This window comes from Vanessa tameamea, chromosome 18 (assembly GCF_037043105.1).
Source record: "Vanessa tameamea isolate UH-Manoa-2023 chromosome 18, ilVanTame1 primary haplotype, whole genome shotgun sequence".
In the NCBI taxonomy this organism is placed as follows: Eukaryota; Metazoa; Arthropoda; class Insecta; order Lepidoptera; family Nymphalidae; genus Vanessa; species Vanessa tameamea.
In genome coordinates, this window is record NC_087326.1 from 3,318,364 (window position 1) to 3,333,726 (window position 15,363).

General features: G+C 32.5%; 1 protein-coding gene across 3 annotated transcripts; it reads right to left on the reverse strand.

Moving 5' to 3' along the window:
- Window positions 1-1,217: 1,217 nt before the first annotated feature.
- LOC113400189 (tyrosine-protein kinase receptor torso) lies at window positions 1,218-8,700 on the reverse strand. Of its 3 annotated transcripts, none has more exons than XM_064217711.1 (13): window positions 8,566-8,700; window positions 7,789-8,056; window positions 7,531-7,607; window positions 7,000-7,138; window positions 5,595-5,755; window positions 5,017-5,134; window positions 4,501-4,643; window positions 4,208-4,397; window positions 3,922-4,087; window positions 3,115-3,540; window positions 2,392-2,529; window positions 1,871-2,053; window positions 1,218-1,667 (listed from the first exon to the last, which is right to left on the reverse strand). In XM_064217711.1, exons 1-13 carry the CDS (start codon window positions 8,608-8,610, stop codon window positions 1,547-1,549), a joined length of 2,175 nt encoding a protein of 724 aa, XP_064073781.1. In that variant the 5' UTR covers window positions 8,611-8,700; the 3' UTR covers window positions 1,218-1,546. The 3 variants fall into 3 exon arrangements, with proteins under 3 accessions (XP_064073781.1, XP_064073782.1, XP_064073780.1); XM_064217712.1 differs by having other exon boundaries at window positions 1,218-1,658; window positions 4,208-4,388; window positions 4,489-4,643; XM_064217710.1 differs by having other exon boundaries at window positions 4,208-4,388; window positions 4,489-4,643.
- Window positions 8,701-15,363: the final 6,663 nt, after the last annotated feature.

The window sequence follows — 15,363 nt, forward strand, 5'->3', positions numbered from 1 at the left end:
GAGAGTCACAGGTGTATTCTCTATTCTTATCACTCATAATCCAATGGCTGGGATAATCTATCAAGAACGGAAAATTCAGTATCAACCCCTTTTTCTGGCAGGGACATACGACCACTCCACTGCTATTGAGAATTACTTAGTAAGACATAAATAATTATTAAATAGTTTTTTTATTGGCCCTTAATTGACTTATTCTTCGCTGTTTTACTTGATTGGTCGCTTAATTTGTTTTCTATGACTGATTCTTCTGGCAAACGTAAAAAATAGTACCGCAACCTATTGTGGTACTATATGCATGCGTGATGAAGCATTAGCAGAGAAATGTTAATTTATGGGGCAATAACTTTTATAATATATATGTTACCCTAAAAGCTCGAACTACGGTAAATCTTAAGATTTTCCAGTAAAACTTAAGATTTACCGATTATGAATGGAAAATGTCCATAAAACTTTGTGATTCGAACTTTTATCATCATTCACTTGATAAATCTTAAGATTTACATGTTAGTTTAGGTTAGGTCGGAACGGTAAAAGTCCGAAAAAGTCGTCCCTTTATAATAAATACTTACATTTACCATCGTTTACAACAACATATACATCATAATTTAGGGACCTACAAATCTCTATAATAAAGATCTTTTTGTGTGTGTTATGATTTTAGCGACTTAAATACGTCAAAAATTGAGCTAAATATACTGTTCCATATCAATCGGATTTATAGTTTGCGTGAAACTGGAAAAACATAACCCCAAAAGTAAATATATACTATTAGTATGAGACTATGTAACCGTAACTAGTTGATTAATGTGTTGACAAAAATATATCTCGAGCAGCATTATGAAGTTTAAACTTAAATTTACAGCGACTTTGCTTATAAAATGTTTATGTTTGCTTACGAAATTTTCAACGCACTTATAACACATTAAAAGGACATATTAAATAATTTTCTTAGAAGTTTTTTAGTGATGAACTTTTATTTCCATTTAAAAAAATATTTTATACAATATGTTTTATAAAAAAAAAAAAAGTTTACACTTGTAATACTAGAGATCATAGGAAAAAATTATAGCAATGGCAAGACCTACGTGGTTTTACTACTACATAATAGTATAAGTTTTAGTTAAAAAATATTATATACAATTTAAAGTTAAAGCTAATAATAATAATTGACAACACTTATGTTAGTCACCTTACTTAGTTTTTTTTATTTCGCTATATTGGGCGACGAATGTCGAAACTTTAAATATCGCCACTAATAAAAATATATAAATTTTAATTAACGAATCGCTGTAGAGTTAGTGGCATTACTTACGGATCATTATTTTTAAAGTTAATACGAACCTTGTTTTTATATACTTGGTTTATAAATGTAACTAAGTAACAAAATATACATAAATAAAGTACTTAAATCCCAATAGGCTTAAGTTGCAATATACAATGATTTATATAAATAGCACCTATTTTTTAATACACAACAAAAAGATAAAATGACATGCAATGATCCTTGTTTTATTTTATTATAAATTTCTGGTGCCAAATATTGTTTTCAAGAACAGAGAACAAGTCCAGCCTTGGCAGCGGCGGCGGGCTGGTCGGTGTAGTGGTTGGTAGAGGCAGCGAGCGGTCGTTCGTAGCTCTTGGCTCGTTTTCTCTTACCTCTGTAATAACTATTATCATTATAATTGAATTGCATTCAACGATTTACAACTCTGAATGTCATCATAGTGTCAAGTGTCTATACTCGAAATGTCTAAACAAAACATCTTACTTTTTCATTACTTAAATCATTAAGTATTCTCGTTTAGTAAATTGAATGTAATACGTTTTTTCTGTGTCTATAACTTATAAAAAAGATTGTTAAAATATTCACCTAATAAGCATACGTATGTATCGGTGAGGCCTCACGTGCGTCTCGGGGAGGTCGACGGGCAGCACCAGCGACAGGTAGTGGTCGGCGCATGCGTACAACATCTCGTCCAGTTTCTCATGCAACTCGGTAAAAGTGGGCCGAGAGCGAGGTCGTTCTTTCCAACAGGAAAGCATCAAATTGTACCTAGAATTTAGAAATTAGAATTAAGGATTTGTTGGTTTGTCTATCTTTAATTATTTGAAAGGCAAGATGAATCATATACTATAAGGCGTTTTTAAACTTAAATGATTTCTCAGTACAGATTAAAAAATAACATCTTAATCAAATATCGGGTTCACACGTCATGTCCCTCTAGCCTATTACACTAGTATAATCAATAATCGAATCTGAAAACAACATTACAAAGTAATGTAATGTTTAAGCTCTATCTTTATTTACATACATAATAAATATAAATATAATAAAATATTTCAAATTGCTATTAAAGGTAATGTGTCGTAACAGTCGCATCGTGCACTCACAGGTCGGGCGCGCAGTGCGGCGGGCGCGGCATGCGGTACCCGGCCGCGAGCAGGCGCGGCAGGCGCGCGGCGCCCACGCCCGCGTACGGCGCGCCGCCCACCGTCACCACCTCCCACAGCACCACGCCAAACGACCATCTGCGTAGACGTAGCATTTTTAAAACTAACATATTTTCTCTAGACAATTTCAGTCGTGAAGAGTAAGTCGTAGTCATTGCGTCAAGGTGATAAATATAGTTATAGATATGTATAATTTATATGACAGGATCGGCCGACAAGCACGGCAAGATTAGCTGTTTACTGAGGAAACCCTTCGTGACTCAATCTACTAGAGTTACGGCGTGGAAAAGAGGAGTATGTCGTAATGGATTGCCGATTGAAAAATGATTCTAGAAGATGCGATTGTGATTACGTTGCGCCGTATGTTTTCCGTATTTTTTACATATATATATTACTATTGGGTATATTAAACTGATGTATATGGCTTTTATCTTGCCACGATCGATCGGCTGGCCTCTGATATATTATAAGAATCGGTTTTTCGAAAGACGATTATAGCGTGTTAAACGCTGTCATAAAATACAAGTAGACTTATTGATTGAATGTCAGAAGCTATAATTATTATTATTACAACATTTATAAATAATATTAATTATTTTCATATAGAAGACTTCAACGCGCAGTAAATAAAGCATATTGAAAATAAAATACAAGTTTACTTACACATCACTTTGTGTGGTGTATATTCGATGGGTCAAAGACTCAAGTGCCATCCATTTGACGGGCATCTTTCCATTGCCTTCTTGTTTGTATTGGTTTTCTTGATACACATCCCGAGAAAGACCGAAATCCGCAATTTTTAACGTCCTGTCTGCCGTCACTAAAACGTTTCTAGCTGCTAAGTCTCTATGGACCACACGATTCGACGCTAGAAACTCCATACCCATTGCAATTTGTCTACTAAATGAAAGAAGGTCTCGATAAGTGAGTTCAGTGTCACAAGCTCCTTCAAGGTCATACAGACGATTTGATACAAATTTCGTATCAGTGGACTTGTTTTTGAAGAAATAGTTGCGATCGTTTATTCCTTCTTTGCTATTGTTATAGTATTTTAAATTCCGTCGAGATATCATCATTTCCCACGAACATCTGTAAGTAAAATTAGCGTAGTTCGAATGTAAGTAAGTCTTTAACATTGTAATGCTATCATGCTTAAAGGTATTGAGCTTTTACGAGTAAATAAGTTAATCGTATAACTGTAAACAGTTTTCAAGCTTTTCTTCACACGAAGCTAGATAGAAACGCTAGAAGATATTATAAGTAAAATAAATTTTCATATCGTTACGATTTTATTCATACATTTTTGTATTATTATCACAATCATTGAGTTATTGTCCCGAACATAACTTTCTGAGATAAATGTCTTAATTAGATTTAGAGATAAACTATTTTATTTTAAAATTTAGACATAAAAAATGTTACTGCTTTTTACTAATCGATATATTCCTAAAATTTACAATGTCTTCTAACCTGAGGTATGAGAGAAGGTCTCCTCGGCTGCAGTATTCGGCCACAATGAGTGGCCTGCGCCCGCTGCAGCAGCCGATCAGACTCACCACATGCGGATGGGCACCCACGCTCTTCATGAGCTCCATCTCCGCACGGAACGAGCGGATTTCGTCCACAGATGGAAAGCCTAATCAACATAAAGTATGTCTTTTATCGATGGAACTTCACTTTGATATAAATTTGCGTTTGATATAAATGAGAATTGATATATATAGATCATCGTTTGCTACTTACATACTTGGCTTACCTTTAAGCATTTTAACAGCGACATCTTTGTTGCAAGGTGCAAACGTGCCTCTCCGTACGACCCCGAAGGCACCCTCTCCTATGACCTCGTGCAGCAGCAGGCGCTCAGGGCGCACTTCCCACTGGTCCTCGGCCCCCGGCTCAGAGTTCGCGATGTCTATGTCTCCTTCTTGAGCTATTTTCTCGAAGTCCTGTTAAGATTCAAATTGTGTGTTGAGTTTCACTCTGTGCACACGTGTAGAACATAACGTGTATATTTCAGAAATGACTTTTTACTAAAACAATATATGTTACCCTATCGTAAATATGGGATTGGATAGCAAGCAGGCGACGGCGCCAATAGACCACAACGAACAACAGCGCAGCCATCACCAGCAGTGAGGAATACCAGGCTGCTCCAAACAGCAGAGTCACTGAACTCGATGTTTGCTCCAACACTGTAAGATTTACACATTACTACAGTTAACGGATCGATGCCAACGATTAATATAAAATAATTATTATATATTATTGAGTCTTGCACGATATGTTTGCCTCGCCAGCAGCCTGTTAACTTATATAAATATTATTTCACTGAAGATATATGATTAATAAATTATATTCTAAAGATTAAATATGGTTTTTATTTGATATATACTTACAGGAGAGAGCAGCTTACAGAGCTTAGGAACAACAGAATGAGTAGCAAAAGTCGCAAAATGAATATTGAATATAACAAGATAACAATAAAACAAGTATACGCACCTACTGAAACAGCAAACGAAAGGCAAAGAAATAAAAAACGTATCATTATTATTATTATTTACTTACAAGGGAAAAAATCGTGTCGACTAGTCCGCGCCGCCGCGCCGCTGGCGGAAAGCGCGGCCACTGACACGTTGTACAGGCCCGCGCCGCGTACTCGCTGGAACTGCACCTCCGTCACGTTCTATGCATACACATGATGAATTAGTTCATCTAGTTACTTAAAGTAACCGGTGAGGTTTTAGTACGAACACTTTGTGTGTGTGGCTACTATCGTCAATGCGCAGTAAATATTATAGCATTTAAGTGTATGCGCTGGGTAACAGAGGTGCATTGTTTGTGTTCCTTCCCTCTAATAATTCTTTGGAATAACAATCCGACAGTACGGTATATAGTACAGAGGCAGTTTTCCGTGCTTCCCGTACACAGCTTATAAATTGGCTCAACCTCGAAGTTGAATCCTCGTGGAAGAATTTTGGAATCTGCAGCCTTGTATTTAGCCACTAGACCAACGAGACGGTTCATATGTGTATCCATGAAACACGTGTCGGTTTGGCAGCATGGCGGCGTAGTTATTATCTCCAGTGGATTTTAGTACGCGTCTCTATTTATTTATAAAGAAATAATCATCAAAAAAGTCTAACCCCTGAAACTGAAAAATTTCGCACAGAATCATTCGTCCGCAGCGTGATGTTGTAGAGCATCGGCGCTCGTCGCGGTCGGGCCCAGCGCACGCGTACTGTCCATAGGTCATCATTCTCATACTTAAAAGGATGTAATGTTACATTTTTGGGTATATCAGGCACTGAAAAGAATAATGTCAATTAATTACTTACAAACTAAATAGTACAATCTATAATAACAAGCATTAAGGTACATCAGTAACCGTCATTCACATTTATTTATAAAGCGAAGAAGAAGAAAGTGTAAAACATAAAGTTATATACTTGTCATAAAATATAAAACAAATATCCTATTCATCAAAGTCTAGAGAGCACAAGCCAACCTTTTTTATTTAACCTATTGTGAAAAGGTTTAGAAAAAGTACTGGCAGCTAACATCATATATACATACATACATATATTAATTAAAATCAAAATTCTGACTTGGTCGCTGAGTACCAAAGAGAATATAATCACCACCTGATATCAGGGTTTACCGTACCTAAAATGTACAGAATACTTAATTTCTTTCGATACATACTCGTATTTTTTGTAAAACAGTAATATTTGTGATTATTGCTACCGATTTCACATCGGTATATAACGTGAAACGACATCTTTAGTGATTATATAGGTAAGACTGGGTCTGAAATTGCGGACGCAGTTGACTAATAGCTAATTTGCTAATTTTATGGGCACAAAACAAAATAATCTGAGACATCATTGAGAAAGGTAGGGTTACTCTCTACCAATAATAATAATAAAAAAAATAGTCAATTCTTTGTAAAGCGTTAAGCGCAAAAAAGGCAGTCCCAGATTATAATGCGCACGTCGAAAGGAAGACCAGCAACAAGTGAAACGATGATGCAACTACCAAGAGAAGATGACATGAATCTGCATACTGTCAAATATATATGTTTATATAAACGATATACTTCTTTGGATTCTGTTTGAACGCCTGAATATTAAAAATGACGATTTTTCATTCAAACTTACATTTAATCCCTTTCGTACTATAAGGAATTCCTGTGTGTAATTTCATCCTGCGGGAACCGCCGGTTTAGGCATAGCGTTGTATGTCAGTCAGTCATTTTACTCGACTCAGTCATGTCTTATCATAAATACTGAGATTCTGTACTAGAATCCCATAGACAATTTACACGTTTATCAGTTCACGTGTTCTTAAGGCAATTAGTGTAATGTATTTTTAACTTTTCGCCGCCATCGTGCTTAAAATAAAGGCCATTATTGCCATAATGGCAAGGAATGCAACATGAAAATTTATCGAGATCAATAATATTTAAATAAATAAGGTAATAAATGGTTTATTTAAATAAACCTTTATTCGCTAGACTGTGTTTAATAATGTGATTTAATAGATCCTTACGAGGAGCACATTGAGGAAACTTATCGCAGGCTGGTGTTCGGTAAGTTTGGACTGTGGTTCCGTATTTCCCAGTCACTCGGATTGTACAACTATCGTCGAGAGGCAAATTGTCTATCGAAATGTTACGTTCTTGGTACGGCTGCAGACAATTAAAAATTAAAATAAATATTTATAAAAAAAACTACTAGTTACACTGTATTATATTACATATTTCTATTAATTTATTATTTCTATTTATTTAATTACTTTAGATATCATATAATCTTAAATAAAGATTTGGTCCAAAACCGAGCAAGAATCGCAAAATTGTCATGTGCTTAATTTCTGTTTATCGTCACGTCTCGTGTTCATAAATATCATGAGGTAATCTGCATATGTCCTTTGAATAATCTGTGTTGGATACACAGCCCACCTTGGAGCAGTAGAGTGGAATTAGATTTAAACTTCTCATAAATAACCATTAGTCCAGCAGTGGAAAATTAGCAGACTGTTACTTTAGTTTTTTTTCCGAACGGTAAGCTTTGAACTTACTTTTATCTTTTTCTGAAACAGATTTCCTTGTGTTTTCTTGTTGCAGGAATTTAAGACATCAAAACATGAATCTGAAGCTGTAATCAATATAGAATAATATTATATTATAATTGTAATTTAAATTTTATATCGATGATAAAATAAATGTAAATTTAACCAAATTTATCCCATCATCCTTAAATACTAACAAAAGAGAAGCCATTCATCTGATGGTAGGAATTAATTAAACAAAATATTATTTCTAAAATCTTCACTTACCGTCTGTTGTGGTCCAAGAAAAATTTGCTTTCACGAAATATTCATTCTTCCCATTTTTTGATATAAATTCAGAGAAACGTATTTCAATGTCATACGATTTATTTTGTATATTTCTCTTGATGATTTCCCAGGTCTTCACTTCTGGACCTCTTTTCCATAGAGATGGCACACCGACTTCGTTTAAAGTAGTCATCCAAAAGCTACTATTGCCGGAGGGTGTGAAAATTCTACCATAACTTTGGTTCGGTTCTATAAGTATATAATTAATCTGAAATAAAGTCTTAATAATATAGTTATTACATATATCTATAGCAATACTTTTTTTTTCTTTTCTTTATTAATAAATTGTACTTGTGCGAAGTCGGGGTTTTATATACTTGAAGGAGTTTCACTTCATTTGTACTTGATTTTAATAATAAAAATTAAAAATAAAATGTCTTCAATCAACTACCTCAGTCATTTAAAAGAATTATATTTTGTTTCAACTAACTAATCCACTATAATTTATTTATTTTCCGGAGTCTTATATACTAATCTATTCAATTCTATAGAGAGAAGACGTATCGGCTGAATGTCTGGGAGCTAGTAGAACGGCGCCGATTTAGTGAAACGACTAGGCTGTGAATTCAAAGGCTAATAAAGTAGTGGGCTGCGACAAGGCTAGGCTATTAATTAAACAACTGCAACATATGCAGTATAAATTAAAGTATAGAATTAAGAATAATATAAAATACAATAACGAATTAAACGATTTCATTTAACGATAAAAAAACTTACGATTTCTGTATTTTTTTTGTCATTGATCAATATTATCAATTGCATGAACTTTGAGGGCCTCACTGCGATGTCTATTTTAATTTCTGATTGACATTTTACACTTATCGCTTGGGTTTCGTTTGAATTTCTCCCCTCACCTTTAAACAACAAACAAAATGAGTATTAAAAACTTTATTTGAAAACTTGCTATGGTCAGCGGTTTCAGATGCAATATATGTATATAACTATACGCATATTTCGTGAACTTGAAGAGTAGCTACAGTTTGACTGATTAGTTGCCATTTATGTATAGTTCCAGCTCCGCTCTGTAGCTTGTTCCCAAGCTTATTTATATCGCTTATAATTATAATTATTTAGCAAAAAAAACCGAATCGGTTTCTTAGTTCCCGATATTAGTTTGACCAACGTCAATTATATCATCTTATTTTTTAAAATATAATTATTTAGCATTAACAGAATATTTTTTTCTTTATCATTTCGTTCTTAAATATAGTTGAATACTTACTCATAAAATTTGTATGACACGCGTTACGTTTTATTTGTGTCTGAAACAAGAAGATACAAAAAAAATTTAGGTATTAAAAATAATAATTCTATTATTTTCAATCAAAATCATATATTAAACAATATGAATATATTTAACAACATAGGATTTTTATAAAATAGGATGTTTATATTATAATTTTTTTTTGGAATACAGTATAATGTTAAAACATTCAAAATTGGATTGCAGTAGAATGTTATTACTTCTAAAACGGAATTATCAAAACCGTAGACGTTTATGACGGAAGGTTACGGCTTTGGTCGTGAAAGATTGACTCATTGATAAGCTTAGTAGCTGTTTGTCAACATATATACTGAAATACCCATTTGGAGCTTACCCTTTTCCGCTGTCGTACTACTTTGAAATTCTTAATTTTATTATTTGATATATATTAGGTATAAGATGTCACATAGCGTACCAAACACTGTTTCTCGACCTACTCGTATTACGTTCAAAATAGACGTTTCGAAAAGATATAACAAAAACAGACAGTACACAGAAATAATTTTGTAATAGTATACATATATATTTGTCGCGGATATAAATCAAATATTTTAATTGTCTATATTTCGTGTTGTTACGAAAGAATGATCTTCAAGTCCAATGTTAATACGAATCATATGGTTTTACTCGTATTTACTTATTATTATTAATCTAGTTTTATGTATTTTACTCTTAAAGCTATCTTTCTAATTTTCACTGCCCATCAACTAACAAAATTACATAAAATCAAATCTGAAAGCATCAAAGTTGTGCAAAAACTAGCGAACAATAACAAGTGTGCGCGTGCGCACCGCCCGCGCCTCTGCGCGAATAGCGCAAACATTATTACAATGCGCAGCGTAGCATGTTGCGTGCTTCGTCTGAGTGTCGGCGAGGGCTCGAATATATATGAAATGTGCCTCGTAGCGTCGATTAGTGTGCGCTGCATGTGCGTGTGAAACCAACGCAAGCAACACTGTCATTCGTCTGACGAGGGCCAATCCGAAGATGTACAAATTATATACTTACACATACAATTATATACATATGTATTTGGTACGTTAGAAGAGATACTGAATACAGTATACATTTATATTATATAATATACATACCCTTATTTTATATTATATACATACATACGTCGGGTTTTTCTCTTATTTGTTACTTTTAAACTTCCGGGCTATCATTTCTTACTCAAAACGGGTGTCGCAATAGCCTGTTCTGTCTGTGATAGAGCTCATTATTATTAAACTAATTTTAATTACACATTGAATATAATAACTATAATAACTATAATTGAATTGAATAACTACCCATCTGTAACGGATATAAGATTAAGTTGATGATTTAACAAAATACCCACTTAATATAAATTAATAATAAAGATTAATTATAGTAATAATTATTGTTGGTCAATATTATGTAACGTGTTTCATATTGATTAAGGATTATTTTCGTATCGGCTGAACTCACTATATCTGCGCCGAGAGTACTAATAAAAGTTTGTATAAGATAGGAGGGATTACGATCAACTATTAATATCACCTGTTTGATACATAGGTACAGTATTAGTTTTCAGAATTCACACGATTATTAAGTTGACTTACCTATATATGCAAAAAAAATTAAACATATCTAAAAATAAGATCGATATTTCGGATCGATATTTGTTTACAATTTAAATGCGGAAATGATTCGTTTTATTATTAGATTAATATTTATTGATTCGCATACTTGTAATTTATGTAACAATTTTAAGATTAATATAATTGATTTGTAAATTATGGGCTTGGTGTAAAGTTATAAAATTATAACTATGTACATACGCTATTTTTCCTTTTTTGAACTACACAGTTTAATTAAGACTAGGCTTTGTGCAAGCCCGTCTGGGTAGGTATCACACACTAATCAGACATTCTACCACTTAACAAAGGTAGTCAGTATTGGCGATGTAGGAATGGTTAATATTTCTTACAGCGCCATTGTCTATGGGCGGTGGTGACCACTTGCTTTGGTGGCCCATATGCTCGTCCGCCAACCTATGCCATAAAAAAGATAATGTTGGGCATCGTTTTAATTTAGCTGTTTATAAGTAATTTTGATTCAGGTAGTTAGTATAATAAAAGGGAATTTTAACATTGTAGATTTGCTTTAGACGTCGCTCATTTAAAGCATTTTTATCGCAAGCATTATTGCAACCATCATTTTTTCTGATGGGACTACAATACAGGTCCAGGCGGAGCAGAAATTCCAAAGCCATTGCTTTTTTCACACAATTATTTTGTACAGAAATAATTTATAAATTGTATTTAATTCAATTTTATTCTGGCTCGTGCTGTTGGAATTAAAATAACTGAATAGAATACCAGATACTGATACCAAGTCTACTATTACTTTTAACGCAAAAGCTTGTTAGTCCTGCGATCACGCATAAATTTCGTCACAGATCATCTACTATCAGGTGGCCCATTTGTCCGTCGCCTACATGACATAAAAAAACTATGATGTGTGACGACAAAGTTTGAGACATGACGTTGGACAAAGACTACTATCCCATTGGAACAAATTTTAGGTCCACTCCAAATAATACTATAGAAAGATTATAAAATAATTAATTATATAAAAATAGCCTAAACGTTTTAAAAATTTACACTTTATAATAGAATTGCTTTATGAAATAAATATCATATTGTGTGATTTTACACCTTTGTATACTCACCGAGTCGAAAAATAAATCACTGCACACAGCTTCCGCAAGATCTTTTATCTGGTTAAATGAAGCTGGAAGATCCTTGATTGGCAATTCTTCGCCAATAGTCGACCAAACGTTCTTACACAATATTAAAAATAAAATAAATCCGTTCTTCATTTTAAAAAAAAAATATTTATCAAATTAAAATTTATCATAATTTTATCATAATTGTAATCAGAAAAGCAATTTAATAGCAATGAAGAAAACGGCTGGTGAGCCAAAAGTTTAATAAGAATTATTGAAATTCAAAGTTAATAATGCTTCAGTAACTTTCGGTTCAGTTATAATAGGCACACGTGAGAGTTCGAATCGCGCACACTCCGATTGACTACGTTCTGAACTGGGGCGTTGTGGAGCGTCGCCGAACTTACGGGCGGGCGCCTGCCACCACTCGCAACTTTTTAAAAACAATCACTAAAAACTCATTCAGCTCGGTGATTGATTGGTTCAAATATATTTATTACCTATTGCTTAATACTTTATCACGTTACGCTATACATTTGATAACAGAAGTGAGCAATAAGTTGTAATGCGTAATTTTACGCGTAAACAGATTGCAACCGACGTTACTATATTGTTGTGCAAAAGTTACCTTTTGACCTATGTTATGAATAATTTGAAAAAGTATAATAGCATTGCAATATATACTGCACAATCAGAAGAAAACGGTATTTTACATAGAACAACCGTGTTGAACAAACTACTTCTAATCTAACTTTCATATTGGAATATCGTATAATTTCAGAATTTACATAAATATGGTGTGTTTATATTCTGCAAGAGATACTGAAAAAAAATAATCCGACTTTTTGACTATTATTTTTATGTTTAAAATAATATAAAAGCATTCAACTTTTTCAAATATGAATTAATAATAGCTACTGTATAAATCTTGACCTTATGTTAATAAATTCTTTACTTTTTCAAATAATAAATATATATATTTTAATTACCCTAAAGGAAAATAATGGACCCGAGCGTTTTCTAACTGAACGTTACAAAAACACAAATACCTACACAAAAACTTATTTTAAAAAAGATAGATCGACTGCAATAACTATTTGTGATATAAAGTGCACAATATATTTTTATTATAATAAAAAAAATATTGTAAAATAATGAGATCCAATAAGTGCTTCAAATGATTTGTCATACATCGTAATATATCATAAATTATTGGCATGTTAATAAATAAACTTAGCAAATATGATCTAATTTTTTGCCGTGTACTTACTTTTAGTCGTCTCACTAAGACATATTCCAAGCACGAGCGTCATTCACTCAAACTAATAGACACAGACAGTTTGACGTGGAGGGGCGCGCCTTTGTAAATGAATAATATATATTTTATAAATAATGAATATATTTTAAAACATTTTCTATAAATAAAAATAGCATGCAACACTTTGCTCTTTAGATGATTAGTTCTAGTTATCATACATCGTGTAATAGTCAGATAATTGTATAGCGTTACATTAAAAGCTAACGACCCACCCTGGGTTCGCACATTTGCAATTAATTAATAAAGAAAATGAGAAATGCGCTTCGCAAGGAAATGTTATGTAAGTATGTTTATTTTATAACGTTTATTTATTTATTAGTTTATATCAGTATGTCATAAATGAGGAATATCAATAATCATTATTGTTGTGAAACATAGACTATAATCTGTCCACGGCTTATAGATTCAAATTAGGATATATTTACCAGCCAAGGTCAAGATGTTATAGTTGTAGCCAGTTATGCGACCACCCGTTTCGCAGCGAATGATTTTTTTCGTTGCACATCATTAGAAAACGATGAAATCTTCTAAAGTATTCAGTGGAATGTTATTATAAAAACAATCATACTTTGAACAATTTTAATCTTTATCAAATGCCTTAGCTAAGAACAATATATGTATATAAATAATGTGGATTAATTATGAATTGGAGAGAATTTTCAAGTAAATTGTTATAATGTAAGTATTTCGTAAGGTGTTGCCAGCATTTGCCATATAAGCGTACAAAAACTCTTTTTTGACAAAGCACCGACATATTTCAGCCATTTTGTACAAAGTATTTATTATATTATATTCAGAAATTATATATACAAACCTAAAGAATTAAGTAAGTTTATCGCTCTTTCTATGAGTGAAAAAGTTTTTAGTTTCGACGAAGTTAGTGGTGATAGAGACAGAAACAAAAAGTGACTTTGTTTTATACTATTTATAGATATATAATTATAGACTATTTTTATATATTGAGATAAAAGTTTTAGCCATTATGAAGTCAGAATGTCCAATATTAAATTTAAATTTATATAATTAAAAAAAAATAGCATTTCGATGATTTTTTGATTTATTATTATTTTTATTATTTTATGATTTTTTTAACACACCACTGATAGAGGCACATAATAGTAAGTATTTTACATTTTCAAAAAATTATTTTCTGAGACTAGAATGTCACTTTTTCAAATATCTGTCTCTGATTTATATTTATAATTTCGAACGGTAAATGATCAAACAATTCTCTTGAGGATTTATTCAGCACAACGTAACGGTTGTCCTCTTTATTTTAAACTTTATTTTATCTCAATTAGATGATTTGCATACATTTTACAAGAGCGTACGCAACCGAATTCAATTTTCTGAATGTTACTTATTTTTCTTTTTTTAATATGTATAAAATAAAAATTACATTCCGTAGTTTTTTTTAGTTTTACTTTTTTTTGCATTGCTTAAATTTTATTAGAACTAGATTCAAATAGAACATAAGAGTAACGAAATGATATACCTACTACTTGAATGTGAATTCGACTGAACGTATGGGGCCAAAATTATTCACAAAACAATTATTTTGAAATTGTAATGTAAGGCCGGGCACGGTCGAGCTCGAAAATATTTTTCGATGTCGTTCAAATTATAGACCTAAACATATTTTAGACATGCCTTGATGAATTAAAAAAAATATATATTGACGGTATATTTTTTTCTTTCTAGCTTAAAGCTTGTTGTAGGCTATAAAAATTAATAGTAATAGTTGTAAAGTTTATATTTATAGCCGCTATTATTTATTCTCCAGGTGGTTTTTATAGCTTTTAGTAAATATCACCTAGAAAAACACTATAAATAATATGGTGAAGGTCCGCAAATTCTACAACTCGAGACAGACATTTATACAACACATTAGGCACGCTCAATTCATTTCCCAGTCAAAATCGATAGAACATGAATTATTTATTGAGTTGGAACGAGGCACTGAAAGAATGATACGACCGTCAGAATAAATGCTGTAAAAAATAACACTACCTGGCCTCTAAAGTCACCTACTTGTTGCACCTGCAGGTTTACATTCCGTTATTAGACATTCGTAAATATGGCGATATAGCTATATCTTTTTGTCATATTAAAAAAGAACCTACAATATTACATATAAAAAAGGTTTTTTTAGAGATTTATTCTGCCCAATTTCATATCGAAAATAATCTTAACATTTATTCAGATATATCCATATATTATAATCACACTAAGCCTCTT